We start from the raw sequence: 17317 nt of genomic DNA on the forward strand, positions 1-17317 counted from the left end.
ATGTGTATATTTTTAGTGTTCAAACCATTGTCTCGGTGACTTCTGACCTGGCCGATGAAGATCTTACACTCCACGCCCAAACACCACCCCTGGTCAAGCACAAAGAGGGGATACTATACTACCACTGCCATATTAATGTATTCATCTGATGACACAGCTGCATGATGTAAAACAAAAAGAGCTCAGGAAGATGCATCAAAGATTTGTCCAATGAAGCAGTTGCGATTCTTGCCCAGCGGTAGCGGAGAATTTGTTTCTTCTCCGTCTTCTTCTCATGTAATTTTGTTAACGGCACATTTGCACTCCTGGTTATTTTTAAGCAAGCTAAGCGAGTGACTTTCTGGCTCTGACCTTTAGTTTGCAGAGAACAACTTAGCTAAGCGTAGTGTGTGTGTTTTTCAAGCTGCCAACTTGAATCACTCCAGTGAGGATAGACTGACAGACGGATGGGTATATCGAGCCTGAGGGGGGAGAAATAGCATCATCCCAGCCGAATGATGAACCCACGTTGCATGTATGTGTGTGCCTGTGTTTGTGTGCATGTGTGCAAGCACGCACAGTAGGTAGGTGTGTGTGGCCAGGTGCGCACATGTACAGTAGGTAGGAACTTGCATGCATGGTGCCAGCATTTGTGCAATTGAATTAACACATGATGACAACATTTCGCACTCATTCTTGTCTGCAGAATCTAATTTGGAAATACAGAGAGAGGGTAAGAGGGAGAGAGTCTGGGGGAAACATATCCAGTGGCGCATGACTATGCACATTTTTATTGGATAACTCTCACAGTTTGGACCAATGGAACTTCTTTTATTATAACTGAAATATTGATGCCACCAAAGTATCCGGCAGTATATTTTCTCTGAGTGTTCTTGTATTTGTCTTCAGGATGATTCAGAATGGTGAGAAAAGGCAAAAACAGATAGATAAAAAGGGAGGGGAAAATGGATGAGGGAAGCAATATCAAGGCGCAGGCTTGCATTATTCCGCAGTTTTACGACAAATACTTAATGAAAACCCCCGCGAGGGTGATAGAAGCCTGTATTTAATTAAGCCTTTATAAAATATTAACCAGGGAGACCAGGGCGATTTCCCCTCTCCCCTGGTCTCCTCGGTAGATTGAACCACAGTTACACTGCATAGACAGCTCTGAATTATAATTTCAGATAGAAGCAAGTGGGTGACAGAGAGAGAGAGAGAGAGAGAGAGAGAGAGAGAGAGAGAGAGAGCGGGTCTCACTAAAGAGCCAAAGGGGAGGTTGGGATGGGGGACCGATGCTGCTCCTATTGCTGCCTCTGGAATGTCTTCTAATCACATTAGGGGGGAACTATAGCTCTGATTTATAAGGGCTCTTTTAAGTTCACTTTTCAGCCCCGGCACCTCCATGTCTCTACCTTTAACAATCTTTGAAATGACTTTGATCTCCTAGTTTAGGCGTCACATTCTGTGAAGGGCACAATGTGCAAGAAAGGTGTAAATCATCACGAGAACTGTGGTGTCCCCCCCCCCCCCCCACGACAACGATGATGGCTGGGCTACAGGGAGCTCGGAGAAAGCCTTAAGCTGCAATTGCTATTGGGGAATACGATAAGGGAATGGGTGGAAGAAATGTGCTAATTTCTTTTGGTCACGGGTGATGACCAAATGTCATTTTCTGACAACTATCAATTACACAAACCCTCAGCATTCACAGCGGTTGACGCTAAATAGAAAATTCCCTGTGAAATGTGTGACATAATAATCTCAACTGAGAGGTCCACTGGCTCGTTTTTCTGAACTTTCCACTGCGTGTCACAGCCGTCATCAGCAAATGGAGCTCAAACGCTAGCACGTGATAACGGTGGAATGTCAGTCATGTGAAAACAAGTGGTCATACTTTAGGGTTAAGATTGAAACTTTCCCGAACTGCTGTGAGAGCCTAAACATAGCATCTAAATTAAAATCAATGCTTATGTCAGTATGAGCGGATGTTGTTGTGGAAAAGCGAATATTATATGGAAAGCAAATGAAAGACATTGTCAGTTTTTCAGTTGACAGTATCAACATTTTCCATGTCTCCACATTGTCTCTTAACATGTTTCCTCGTTATGTTGATAAACAATATAATCTAGGCTCCGTTACTGTACATTTCTAACAAATTCTCTTTGCTGTCGCATATTAGCATCATGTAAAGGGGAATCAGGGTTGCCACGGGGTCATGATTAACTATATATATGGGTGCCCCCTTCTATGAACTCACTGTCCTCATGTTTATTTGTGTCAACAGATCCATACAGACTCTGACGAAGGTGAGGGCAACATCAAGTACACCATCTCTGGAGAAGGGGCGGGCACCATCTTCATCATCGATGAGCTAACAGGAGACATCCATGCCACAGAGAGACTGGACCGAGAGGAGAAGGCCTTTTACACGCTTCGGGCTCAGGCCCGGGACCGTCTCTCCAACGACCCTCTGGAACCAGAGTCAGAGTTTGTCATTAAGGTCCAGGACATCAACGACAGTGAGCCAAAGTTCTTGGAGGGGCCCTATATCGGCAGCGTGGCAGAGCTGTCACCCATAGGTAAGGCGGGAAACAGTTAGACAGACACCATCTGGATATCTTTTTCAAGCTTTGAGCTCAGGATGGCCCAAAGGTGCGCATACTGTACTGAATTACCAGTTATATTACAGCTATTTTCATGATGCATAAGTAGGGTCTGTAACATAATGCTTTGTCCTGGCTCAGGGGAAGCTAGAAAGTGCCAAGAAGAGCAATATGCTAAAATTCTCCCCCATTGTGGAGATGGAAATAGGAAAAAGCAGACAGGAGATTAGATGAAAATAGATGTGGAGTCAGTGAATTCATTGTGGATGAGAAAGAGGTAGAATGGTGACATGGACATGTGAGGAGGATCCCTGCACAGGCTGTGTCAGAGCTATGACCTGCAGTTAGGCAGGAGATGGAAAATGAAGGAGACGGTGCAGGAGTATAAAGAAAGGGGAGATGAATTGCATTACACCCAGATGAGCTTTGTGGCTGTGTTCAGACGGACTACTATGAAGCAAATGATGAAAGGGGGTCTACGGGGGAAAGAGGAGAGGTGCTTCAGAAGAGCTGATAATGGTTAGGGTACAGCATATTCTCATTGAAGCCTTTGACACTGAAACCACAATGCTTTTAATCTTGACAAACATGTTTTTATTGTGACGAACGATAGCAGCAGCAGCACCTCATGGCTGCTTGAAATTCTCAGCGAAATGGAAAAGACAGGTGAACGAGGGTGTCAGGGGCTTCATTAGCATGGTATTAATGTCAGCGACACAGCTGATGTGTAATAAACAAAACTCTGTTTGGCTGCCAAGCGACACCACAATAGCACATGTACGCAGAATGTTGTGTGTGATACTGGATGTGTGTGTGTGTGTGTGTGTGTGTGTGTGTATTTTCATGCATATGCAGTAGAGGTTGGGGGTGCTTCTTGTTTCAGTGACTACAGGAGTGGTGCAAAATGGAATGGCTCTTCCCTGCTCAAGCCTGATTGGAATTAATTCCTGCTTCCTCAGCATGATGCAAACCATGGGCATGTCAGCCTACACTGCACTCTAAAACCTGAATGGTGTGTGTGAGTGAGCGAGCGAGCGAGCGAGAGAGAGAGGGAGTGAGGGACAGGGGAACTGAATGGTAGCAAAACACAAGAGAGAGATGAAGAGAATAGAAATACTGCATTTTTAGATAAAGATGCAGAACCTTGGGAAGCCGGAGAGCTACTCTCTACTCAGGAAAGAGAGCCCTGGAGAGAGACTGTGCTTAGTTAATGTTGCTTAATGTTATCTTAATGCTCACGACCTTTCCACTTTGGCTGCTCTCCCTTGTTTGACCCTGTCGCGCCTCAGTCAAATTATGCGCTAAGTGAGTGAGCAGGTCATGTTTTAAACATCATTGTGGAGCACTAGCCCTAATGAGGTAACAGCTACTGCTTAGTCAAGCATTCTCTTGCCCGATCCCTGTTTCTTTTCTCTGCACTGTGCTCCTGTTGAACATCAGCGAAGGTCCGAAGTAGTTTTTTTTGGCATGTCAGTAATAAGGTCACAAGCACAATGACAACAACTGAGGGGATGCAAAAGAAGGCAAAAAAAAAAAAAAACTGAAGGTGCTGGACAGACCAGCGTGACTGCCACGTGTCACTTTTGCTGCATGTTGCCCTTCTACCATATTATGCGCTTTCACTTCTGTTCAAGATTCATTCATTATCTGAGGATAAGGCTTGCCATATTGTTTTTCTTATTACCAGCAAATCCCAAACCAACAAGAACTGAGCTTTTCCCTCTTTGCATTACACCTCTAATGTCGTCCACTAATGATTAGAAACATGTGAAAGAGTCATGTCCATACACTGAGTGACATGTTCCTTAACATGATGATTATGGGTGGTGTAGTTTATTTTGGGTTATTTACACATTCACTGCTCTGCGTCAGTTAAAACACTCCAGTGCCAAAGGTGCATTAATCCACAGCTACAAGTAATCCCCAACAAACATACTGTTTATTCCTGTTTGTTAAAGACTGCAGTGCCCAGCTGTTACTGAAAATCTAGCCATATTTTTGTAACCTGTTTTGAAAGATTTGCATCATTACAAATTGGGCTTGAGGCTAAGTTCTGTAGACAGAGAAGACAAATCAGAGGAGAGGCAGACTAAATGCTAACTAATTGTTGTTTGGGGGGGTTTTCCGTTGCATTTCTTAAGGAAGCTACAGAACTAACACTAGCCTCATCATTTAAAACAAAATGTTTTTCCAAAGATTTCCTATATTGTTGCTTTGTTTGTTTGCTTTTTCGATATGTCCTGTGAGATTACTTACACTGTTTGTTTGAACTTGTTCCAGCTATGAGTATTTCTTTTGTGCACTGCATTGTTGGATGATGGTATCTGTTAACGCCACTAAAATGAAGCAGATTTTACAAGCGTGCTGCCGTCTTTCATAGCGTACACTTATGTGTGAATACGGCGTATACTGAAAACCTGGTAAGAATTCGTATTTTCTGTCATCTGAAGCAAGGTTGCACTTATGCGGTGATAGAAGTACGTTGCACGCACTAGCCACACCAGTGATATCCTCGCTGTGCTGTTTTATGGCACCGCACACCAAAGTGTCTTGGAAAACGTGAGGCCATAATAGTAAGAAAGTAATCAGTCGTCAGCTGCCTGAGGCATATTCATTTTTACTTATCACTCCTGTCATGTCTTCCAGTGCACGTCCTTCTCATAGCTTTACAGCCTCCACCCCTCCCTATTTTTGCAGAGGCTTCCTGTCTGTCTATCTGTCTGTCTGTCTGCCTGTTCAGCATCTGCTACCAAAAATAATACTTGTGTACACAGCCTGTTTGTTTTTCAGGGTTGGTTAACCCTAAAAAGCAGAAGAGAGGGCAAATAAAAGAGGAGCTGCAGAGATGCTGATGAAGTGTGAGGGTCTGTGCTCTGTGCTGTCCTTTGGAAAATGTACAGCTAATGAAATTGAAGTCTTAAATCAAATTCGCAGTGCATGGGTGATTGAATGTTGCTTTGAGAACCGTGCATGTCTTTATGTTGGGACAGATGAGGGAACATGGAGTCGCTCTGCAGAACTGTAGCTGTGTCCTCTGACTCGGGATGATAAAGACTGTGAAGAATTGATTTAATGCAGTGTCTTGGTAGAGGACATCCTGGACTGAACACAACCAAAAAGACACTCACTAGACAAGGTTGCTCAGGGATTACTTGTATTAATTACAGCCTGAAATAAATAGTTGTCCAATTTCTATATTATGCAGGTTCAAACTCTGTAAAACAGTTTAGTGGATGTAAACTGAGACAACGGTGTTGCCTGGAGGTAGATAGCTTCACTGACAAAAGCTGGCTCACTTTTCACCACCAACAGAAGGAATTAATTTTAGGTGGTATTGCTGAGTTAATTAAAAAGAACAATTGGAACAATTATTTAATTTATTTGATATCAGAACTGTTGTTTTGCTGTGTACATACCAAAGCTACTTGGTACAGTGTTCAGTGATAGGAGTACACTAACCAGCAGGACGGCACCACAGCAAGAAGGTTCTGGGTTCAAACTTCATTGAGCAAGGCCAACTGGGGCCTTTGGCAAATATGTGATCGACTGGCCACCTGCTTGTGGTGTTTCCCCTGCCTCACTCCCAGTGCACACAAGATCAGCAGGTTGAGGAAATGGATGGATGTGGCTGTTGTCTGGTCAAAGAAGCAAGTGTGCCTATGTGAGAGGATACATTGCATACATTCTCTAATATATTGGAGCAATGAATCCTCCATCTGCCTTTTGTTTGCCTTCCACCCTTTGGTGTTTGATAATTCATTGTTTTCACGTGTTTTCTCCTGAATCTCTTCATGATGGATGCACAGGGGTCAGCAGTCTTGAACAGTTCTCTTTTAAAACCGAAGTCAAACAGCAGTAGTTGCTCACCACTGGGACACGAGTGTAAACATACCCTTCACGGGCTTTTGAAGCTCATTCTGGAGGCATGCTCCACAGCGTCATACCTTGAGCATAATATCCTTCATTGTGAATATTTGAAAAAATTAATTATGTTTTTCTCTGCAGCAGATTAGAGATTCTGAGGTGGCTCAGTATCTCACCTTTTCAAATTCAGCGAACTTTGGTATGGCCGCATACCCTTGAGCTGACTCCAACTTTTGTTTCAAACTATTCTCGAGGTGAGCTGCACTGTAAAAGTTGTACGCATTTCCACTGTATGTGGAAAGAAAACAGGAGTCAGTTTTATTTATATAGCACTGAATCACACATCACAACTTACCTTAAGGGGTTTTACAGTCTGGACAGCAGACAACACCCTAGACTGTCGATTCATACAAGGGAAAGCTCCTCATAGTGTAAAACCCTTTAATGCTTTAAAAAAGGAAGAAAAGTTGTGTCTGACTTAAGAGTAATGCTGTTTTATCTGCCTTGCATTAGTAGTTTTAATTCGTTACATGCTTTTCAGGCTTAAAGGAGATAAATATGTATTCTGAAATCAAAAACCATGTATTATAGGTCTGTTTGATTAATGGATGCTTACTTACAATCCAGCAGGTCATCTTTATCTTTATGGCTCATCATCCCCTGTATTTTCTGAATGAAAAATGGACCCATCATTAATGTTAATCACCTGTGATGTTAAAAGCTAATGTTGCCTCATGTCCATTTGCGAAGTAATGTCAGGGGTACAGGTCTCTCCATTAAAAACTCCCATCCTTCCATTATAAAAGACCTCAAATTTATCTTAAGCAAAAAGCCCTGTGTCATCCAAAAAGTCTCAATAATATTAACTGAGCCCACTTAAAGTGACATAATGTATTAACATACAAAGGGTTCGATAACCTTCAATTTTGGCAGATGTTTTGTAATAAAATAACAAAAGACAAAATAGAAGTAGGCACACAAGAGTGCTTGGGCAGTTACAGTCATATACACTGTTAAGGGAGTAGTTTTTTGGGACATTTTAGGAGCCTGTAGATTTAGTTTCTTGCATAGAAGTTCAATACACACATGCACCACAGAGCTAGAACAATATGAAGCTTAGAAACAGCAGCCGAGTAGCTAAGCTTAGCGTAAAGACTGGAAACAGGGGGAGACTGTTAGCCTGGTTCTGTCTAAAGGTTAAAAGAAAATCTGTCCACTAGCATCTCAAAGCTCACTAAATAACACATCATATCCTGTGTCTTTAAGCTGTATATAGATAGTAAAACAGTGTGTTTTACAGAGAGCTAAGCCTTGAACCATTTCTTAACCTCTGCAGTGACTTCCTGGAGGCTTTCCCATCACCGTGAGCTTTCTAAGCAACCTGTGAAGACTTCAGAAAGCCATTGAGCTGACTAATAAAAATTTCCAGCACTTAGCTTTCCTTAAAGCCACATCATTATTTTCACATTGCAGGTTTTTATGGACTAAATAAACAAAATGTAATGTGTTAATTAGTGAGCTTTAAAAGGTGCTGATGGATGCATTTTTAACTGAGGACAGAGCTGAACTGTTTTCCCTGCAGAGAGTCACATTGATCATTCCTTCTCAGTCTCCCCAAATAATAAATGAGGGTGTGTATGTTTCATTTTGCATGTGTTAGTGTTACTGTGGTTACTGTAGGCATGTTGGTTTATGGTATATGAGTCATTTCCTGACAGAGTGTGTATAGGTGGAGAATGGGTCATTTGATAGTTGAAGTATGGCCTGATTGATCTCAGCCTGGTGGTTTCTTTTAATGACAAGGATGGGTTTTATGGAAAAAGCAATGTTTCATCTGCATAAAGGCTGATTTTACATGCTAGGTGGTGTGTGGTGTGGACAACTTCAATGTCTGTGTCTGTGTGAATGATAAATAGATGACAAGGCATGGTCTTTCTTCAAGACAACATGATTGTGGCTATTTTTACATTGTCAGGGAATGTACGTGGTTCTGTGTTATTCTGAAAGTTAATCCATCAAAAGCCAAAGCTACAGTAGTCAAGAGATGTTTGCAGAAGTAAGGCGGAAGCCACAAGGTCCAGGTTTTATGATCTTATGTCAGTCAATGCCGCGGTATTCGTGATTTGTTGATTTGAAGAGCTAATTTGCTAAAACAGAAATGCCAATCTTAAAATGAATACATAAACAACAGTTTCATATTCCCTTGAGTTCAAGGAAACAAAATGAAAATGGCTGTGTGTGTTTTTGCAAATTAACCTTTCATTTTTTCTTTGGTGAGATTCAGAAAATAAATAGAGCTGGTGCTAGAGCTCCTTAATTTGAGCTGTGTTTCTGTAGATGATTAGAACCTTTGAAAATCACTGCGTTTTCCTAAAGAGACTGTGCAGCTTCTCTGCTGTTTTTTACTTCCTCCTGCTGTAATAACTGATATTTTTCTTGTCTCGTTTAATTAGATTCTCTATATATTTTTCAGATTTGTTACTGCTTGAAATGATCAGATCTGGGCCTGTTAGGTCTGTTAGGAATTGAGTTTTCGTTTCTATGATATAATTTGTCTGAAGTTTGTTTGTTTCCTTGTTCATTCTTGGTTTTCTCTGTTGCATTACTTCCATTCATGTTTTCTAATTATTTAGTTTTCTATTCCAAATTAGCTTTCCGTTCCTTGTGTCTCTTTGTTTATCAAGTATGGGATTATTTTTCCTCTTTGTAGCTTTTCCCAAAGTATTCGAATTTTTGCTTGCAGCAACGCTTACAGATGCTCGAGAGGTGATCTCGACAGGAGGGATTTGTCTTTAAGACTGCAAAACAAACTACGCTGAAAATAAGAAAATGTTTGTATAATGATAATGATATGTATTAAAAATGTCTTGTTACCTTCGAGACAGACTGATAGGAACTTTTTGTGGCTCACTGTGTATATTTAGATTAAGAAATGTAATGGACTTCCTTATTGAGCAGCTGCGATAAATAAGTGTGACTGTAGAATTAAACAGCAGCGGGAAAATATTTCTCTCAGATTTTTATGTTGCCTCAGGCACCAAACATCAGTGTGTGCATCTCATAGCACTAACAGATGTGATCAAAAGAGTTTGGGCTCTGAATTTACCTTTCTATATGATCAACAGCTTTTCCATGGTGCTTATATGTTAATACCAGGTGGCTATAGGATGACGTGCTGGGTAGTGTTTATGTTTTCTAAAGCCTTACCATTAATATTTGAATTGGGTCCATCTCTTCTCTCTTTGGTTTCCCCAGCCGTAGTAAGTGTTTAAATATTTATGTAGCTTTGAGCAAGGCCTCAAAAGTTTTAAAAACCCAGAGGCTAAAGTGATGTCAAACTGTTATGCTGCTCGAAAAGACTACATAGTCGTCTAGTTCAGCATCTTCAACAGTTAAGAATTGGATAGATTGAGCTTTTAGACACAATATCTACCACACATACTATGGAGACTTTATTGGAACTGACACAGTGGCACCCCAAGCTAATGCTTATGCTCCACACGCCCGGCTAATATTGAAGTAATAAAGACAGGCCTTTTCCAATTTGAAATCAGTATTACACCGTGTTACAACATGCATACTAAGACATTCACCAATCTGTTTTTTTTTTTTTTTTCAGTCTGTATGCCGGCTGAGTGACTAAGTAGCACAGTGCGTTGGGTTTGAAACCATTTAGTCACTGAAGCAGACATCCTTCCCTACCACTCAAAGGCCGCATGACAAGGAGGGAGTCGGTTGGAAATGTGGCTGGGAAAGGCAGCGCTTGATGGTGAAATCACAACAGGGTGAAAAGTTTCCACGGAGCTAATCCTGTGATTGATGCGGTTCCATTAGAGAGGACCTCAGGACCTCTGAGTGGCAGAGATGTGGCATGGCACGACGTCCGTGCTGTAGCCTCTAACCTCACGTAACGCTGACTGACAAGTCAGTGCACAGTGTCCAAAGAACAACAGGCAGGCAAGTAGCAGTCTGGTAACTGACACTGAGCTGACCACTACCCTCAGATATTATCTACTAATGACACAAGCTGATGCTGTGTAGAATTGCTAAACACAGGCACAGTTCAAAGTAGCACCATGGTAGCCTTGAAGTGGCATTTATCCTGTTCTCTATCAAAGACACAGTTTAATATATAAAGCTTGCAGTTTGGAGAAATTTACAAACCACAAAGGCCATTAAACAGCCAAGATGCATTTTAACACAATATCCTGCACTTTTATCTGCTAAACAAATGTCAGCATCAGAGGATTTCTCCATACCTCAAGGCCTCTTATCTCTGTAAATGCCACCACACCCTGTGCAGTTGTAGGGATCATTGAAATTTAAGAATGTTGTAGCAGCTCCTCTTTGGACCAAATGTTTATTTTAATCGAAAGTGTATTGATTTCAAGTATCAAACAGACTCTGTTTGAGGATATCATGACTCCAGCGCAGTATCTGCAGTATCAGATTTGCTACTGCAAAAGACAGTAGACAGGTGCTTCATAAAACACCTGACGTGAAGTGCAGAGATTGACACACAGAGCCCACAGAGCGGCATAGGAGAAGCTTTGTTAAATGTATCTTTTAAGTGTCTTCATGAAGGTCGTCTATCTATCACATTTAGACTTAAACACAAATTATGTGTAGCTTTTGTATAATTAAGACATAATGCAACAAAATAGGCCATTTAGGGTTCCTTTGTGGCCAAGGCTTTCAAAACAAGCAACATGTCTTATTTCTTTTCATTTTCTTTCTTTTGACCTTTATCTCTCTCTCTCTCTCTCTCCTTCTTGCTCTCACCCTCAGCACAGTCAGCATGAGAGATAAATTCCCCACTCCTTTTGTATGTAATGTGAGAACTCCACAAGGGGATTAAAGTAATAATCACCCTTCCTCTTGCTGTGGTCCAGAGAGGTTGCCCAGGAGGCTGCAAATTGCTGCAGTCACCATTAGGACAGCCGGGACCTGTCATGCTAACAGAAGATGAGACATTTGGAGCAGCAGGATCACAGGAGAGAGCAATGCGACGAGGCAGGACCAACTTGCAATCAATAATCTCTGCCAACCACCTTTATGTAGATGACCAGTAACATCCAACATTATGTGCTCAACCGCAGTGCTTGACATAATTGATTTTGGCTGATCTGTGAGTGCGTGGTCATGTGTATGAATCAGTGTGTATGTTGGGGGACGGGGGATGGAGAGAGAGAGAGAGTGTGTGATTCAGTGTGTGAGGAGGCATCAAAGATGTGTTTGACAATAGCGGCATGATAGATTTACAGTTGTGAAACTGATTAATGCTCTGACTTTTTCATCATTGAAGAGATGCAAACAAGCAGAGCGGCGTGGACAGCGTCTTCGTGTTTCTTGCAAATTGTATATTTTGACAACGTGCAAAGAAAGAATACTCTGTGCATTCCTTACAGAGACAGGAGGTTATGAAATCTAATAATATATATATACCGTATATTTGGTAACACTTTATATGAAAGATACACATATTCATAATTAATTAGCCTGCTTATTAGATGCATATTGGATCTTAATTAGTCATAATAAAGCACATATTAATTCATTATTCTGTAGGTTAGGGTTATGAAGGTTTAGGGTTAGGTTATTAAGATTGTGATTCATGTACAACACCTGCTTTCTGTACTCTCAGTAAGCATCAATGAGGAGATTACTGAGGGAAAACTCAATAGTAAAATGTGGGCATTAATATGTGCTTTATAATGAATAATAGGAAGCCGATATGTGACTAACATGCTTGCAAATAAGCATGTAGTTAATGGTGAATATGTGTCCTTTAATGTAAAGTATTACTGTATATTTGAGTTGTTTTTCGCAAGTGTTGATCTACTTGATCTACCTTATGCAGCTCAAGATCAAGAGTTAGCAACTTTCTGTTGTTGTTTGTCGAGATACCAAGGCTTAAAAATGGTGAGAGGTTAAGATTTAAAGTTGACCGCAATATTATCTACAAAACAAATAATGATCCGATTTATTTAAAGACACAAGTTCAAAGACTAACAAAGATTAGATTTACACTCTCTGTCAGGAGAAATGAAAAATATTCCTAAATCCTTGTAGAGATCTCAAAGAGGATCAATGTAAGCAGGCCATTGGCTTTTATGACAAGGCGGATTTTTCTTCTCTTTATACTTCATTCTCTCTCGCCATCCATTCAGTCCCTCTCTCTCCCCACCTCTCTCTCCTGGGGCATTTATGTGGATGAGAGAGGAATGAATCACAGTAGAAGTAGTGAAGAAATAACTTTTCATGTGAAAACACCTCAGCTTTTATGGCTTTACTAAATGATCCATAATGCGGGCGGGGAGCACTCAGTCCTGCAGATTAAGGCGGGTCGGATCGAGAAAGAGGCTCAGTGCTGCAGCCGTTAGACCCCTCCACTGAAGCTCGCACCCGTACGGCACCAGCTGAGATGGGCACAAATCTCTTTTACGAGACTGCCTCTTAAATAGCTGTCAGTCTAGTGTCTCACACGTGGCGCACTCCTCCAGCTCCCCTCACAGTAATTGAACCATCTCTCCCAGAGTGCTGAAATGGTGTGGGAAGCCATTCCGACAGCCTGTGTTGATGCCATTAAACCAAACTCATGCATAAATCTAACTATATAGCCATCGTCACCCACCCTCCGCCGAATCCTCCACGCCCCAAAAACAACCCTACGCCTTACTCCATTTCACCACAGATGGTCCCGGGGTTAGGTTTCATCTGAATATTATTTACATTCTCCCTCCAGGCGTATTGTGCACTGCTTAAATATCATTTGCAACACAGACTCTATCACTATGTTGTTGTTTTGGACTGACTGTTGCTTCCTTCATACTCTGCCCATCATGACGGTATTGTCGGAGGTATTGCACGTTCCAGTAAGAAACAGACTCATAAATAAAACATAATAACTTCTAAGCTAACAATAATTATTGTAACTACAGGTTATTCACTTTCCTTAATTAGCTGTTAAGCTCAACTACCTGGTGACATTATTAGTGCCTTAAAGAGGAGTTATCATATTGTAATAATAGATTTATAGATATATCAACTCTTAAATAGTAATGCAATTAAAGAAATATTAAATAGAAGTAGTGTTAAATAATGTTGAATAAATAGCTGCCATTCAACCCTAATTATGTCCGAGGCATTTTGCTCTCCTAGGGGATTAAATTAATAACAAAGCCTTATCCTCATTATAGTTGCATGGCAATTAGATATTGTAACCATGTGTAGTCCTCCATGTTAAGGCAAGTCACGGCGAGAAACATTGCTAAACAGTGTTGCTCTCATGAATGCTTCGGTGAATGCCAGGCAAACAGCGAAATGATTGCTTTCACATCATCTCATTATTGCAGGAAAAAACCAGTTGTTGCATTCGGCAATTAGCATATAAGAAATAGCACAATGCTGCCTTTTTTTTTGATATTGTTTTGATGGCGAGATCAACAATGTAAATAGAGGCACTGAAGGCATGTAAGTGAGGTGACTGTATATTTATTTGTGCCACAGTATGGCTCAGACTTCTGATAGAATTGTGAAGGTCATGTATGTTTAAAGATTCGTTTCAGTGACCTCACCTGGTTGGGTGTGGACAGAAATGTGTCAGCTTTACTGCACCTGGACGAACACCTAACAGTAATGCCAGGCTGTACTACTGACTGTACCCGTCTACCTGAATTCGCAGGGTAATCATCAACCACTGGGTGTTTGCAATGATAATATCTTTTTAAGTGTTACGCTATAGTTTAATGTAAAAAATACAATAAAAATCAAGCAATTACACAAGGTATCCATCCAGTTTTATCAGTGGTGTTGTTGCAAGGATGCACGAAGAATATGATGGAGAAAGTTTTGTTGTATAACCAAACCAAACAAATTCAGCCCAAACAAATGTGCCCATGTGGGGGAATAAAGAGAGACAATCCTGTATATTTTTGTAATTAAAATTATTATTGCTACAGTGCATGCTGTGTCATCTGAGAGCAATTTGTGATTGAGGTTTTAGTTGGTGAGAGAAAAACAACTCTTTCGCTAATGAATATCTGGAGCTTCTCTCCATTAGACATACTTCTTCTATTACTGCAATATGCATTACATTCGAATCTGAGACAGTCAATAATTTTTATTGAATTCCCACAAGTCCATCAACAGTAGAATCTGCTTAAGTGAGACACCAACCATGCCAGCAGATACTGTAAGTAATGACTTCTCCCACTGAAAACACAGATGCAAGCCAGAGCTTTAATAAGAACCCAAGTGCCAAACTCACTGCTTCACTTCTCTTTTTAATATAAACACAATAAAGAAGCATTTGCATTTATATAGTTCTTCCAAGCCATCTGACGTTGCTGCCAGCCAGTACCCAGAAACAGCTGAGCTTCAAACTGATTGTTACCTGGGGAAAATTAAGATAACGGAGTAATCCCATGGATGAAAATGACTTTGTTGGACCAACAGCAGTAAGGCCAACCAGGTAGGCAGAATTAACAGACCCCTGCCTGTTGCCAATAATGAAAATGCCTCGCCTCTACATAGCTTTATGTTTTCAATATGATAAGAATGATATCTCACTCATCCTCCAACTGGGACGCAGCATATCTTGATCTACTAAGGATCAGGCTGGTATGTACTTTTGCATATTTGGATGAGGTAATGACTGCATGATACGGCTCAGAATATGAATTAAAAGCTTATTCCATCCTAGTTGATATACACTGCTTTGAATCCAATGGGAGGTGCAATATATCCAGATATGACTGACAAACCACAAGCTTGTTGATAGCACCAGAATTCATAATCCTTTGGTGTTGCATATACTGGAGAAACGCTGAGCCGTTCAACTGTTCATCCATTTTTGGGTGTCATCCCTCCCTTTTTACACCAGTTGTTTGTGAGGATATTGTACCTTTGAGCTAATTTGTCACATTGTTCAGAATAGCTGCGAAATAGCGCACCCTCATTTGTTTCACCAGTGTCCTGGACCAGGTGCAGGAGTGCTGCATCATATGCTAGCTATAGCATATGCATGGTTAGCATGCAAACCATGCAGCTGCTCTGCTCATACAGGGAGGGCAAAGGAGTGCTATAGGTGACAGCAACACGATAGTGATCTGAACTGTCGGATTTAATGACCGGGTGGCTTTAATGATGATCCACTAGCCTCTCCCTCCCTCTTTTCTCCCTCAAGAGCTTCTTTGGATGACAGGAAACAAACACTGCTGTGACACTTCTCCCTAATTAGCATCATTAGCATACGGCCATTATGTGGCTGGACAGTAGCATGACAGGGCTCTGAGAAAGGCTACAGCGATGACCTTTGGTGGACAACACCAGCTGTCAGTAATTACCCATAGCATTGGCCAGAGGGCTGGAGACAAAGACTGACTCCTTGTCCTTGAGGACCTATGGCACCCAGGAACATCTCCCTTTTTATTTTCCTTTTCCTGTAAATGAAATTTATTTATAGAAAGGGATGAAAAGGTGCTCACAAGCTAAAATGCTAGTATGTGGTTGCTTCTTAACCTGAAAATGAAGAGCCTTAAAGTTTTGTAGGCTTTAGGCTGAGCTTTAACTAAAATGTGTGACTAAATGAAGAGATGCGCCGGTGTATTTGCTGCCAGAGGCTAGCGTATGCACACTGTTGACAAATGTACTGCGCTGAGTGGGAAATAATGACTTACACACTGTTGCTCCGCAAATACAAATTTGTAGTCTTAAAGTGGAAATGACTGTATTCTCTGCCTAAGTGCCAGTAATCACAAGTAATTGTTTGTTTTAGATTTCTTGAGCTTCTAACAGTCTTTGAAGCTATAATGTTGACTTTATGACTCCATGTTTCTTTTCATCTCTGAGCACAACTTCTGCGCCGATGAGCCAAAACAGCTCTGAGCGCTGGCATAGTGAAAAGGTAATTTGAAACATCAAAAAATTTGTTTGGAAAATTATGTGCATAGAGATGAAATAGCTACCTGGTGCAGTTGAATCCAAACACATTAACCTCCCTCTCCAAAGTATAATCACAGACAAGAACGCATGAACACACACAGGTGTGTGCACAAACTCACAGATGCATCACTCTTACTATACTTTTGAGTCCCCTTGTATTGACGTAATGTATCATCTATCACAGCATTCATCTTAACTACCACAGCTTTGTACCGATCCCTAGTGGAAACTTTCTGTTCTGTCTTTATTGTTTTCCTTTCATGTTTTTTTTTTTTTAAATTGTATGTTTATGTAATTATGTTCACCCAATGGGAAGCACTCCTCCACCTGTTGACCCGAGGGGCTTCCCTCGAGGGGCTCCATGTTTAACATTTCCCTGGCCCATCATTACCCTAACCTTAACCACTCTCCATTAGAGTGCTTAATCCCAGCCACACTCCTTCCTCCACCCCTTAAGCCTAACCACACCCCTAACTAATCTATAGTCACCACCCCAACTCCAATACCTGACCCCAACCTCAGCCTGAGCCCCCTGCGTACTCCAAACCTGATTTCCCATCATGTAGGACCATTAGTTCAGTACAACTGTTAAAAAATGTAAGCAGGAGTGAACCTTCTCTGGAGGGGAGACCATACAAAGAACGCACTGAAGAAGAGAAACTGAGATCACTGTTTTATTCGCCTGAAGACAAACCGGCATTTTTTTGATATCTTATTTTTAAGGATAGTCATTTCTTATAGGGGTTTTATTACTTTTTCCTGTGTGCCCATGTACCATGAGCTACATCCTCAGGAAGTACACCGCCTCTCTTTTAACCTAACCCTAACTAAAACAGTGAGTGAGGACAGGCCATTATGTCCTACAAGGCTGAAACACAGATTGGTTCTCACAAAGATAGAAACACATACACACACACACACAC

The 17317-nt window shown here is 41.2% G+C and overlaps 1 protein-coding gene across 1 annotated transcript in view; it reads left to right on the top strand.

Annotated features, from left to right (window-relative positions):
* The window catches only part of cdh22 (cadherin 22), a 154792-nt gene that overhangs the window by 90135 nt on the left and 47340 nt on the right, over positions 1–17317 (top strand). Inside the window, exon 4 of the mRNA XM_076740980.1 lies at positions 2267–2561. Within this exon, the coding sequence (XP_076597095.1) occupies positions 2267–2561 (295 nt within the window). The remainder of the gene's footprint in view (positions 1–2266; positions 2562–17317) is intronic.

Source organism: Chaetodon auriga, chromosome 2, assembly GCF_051107435.1.
Source record: "Chaetodon auriga isolate fChaAug3 chromosome 2, fChaAug3.hap1, whole genome shotgun sequence".
Taxonomy (NCBI): Eukaryota; Metazoa; Chordata; class Actinopteri; order Chaetodontiformes; family Chaetodontidae; genus Chaetodon; species Chaetodon auriga.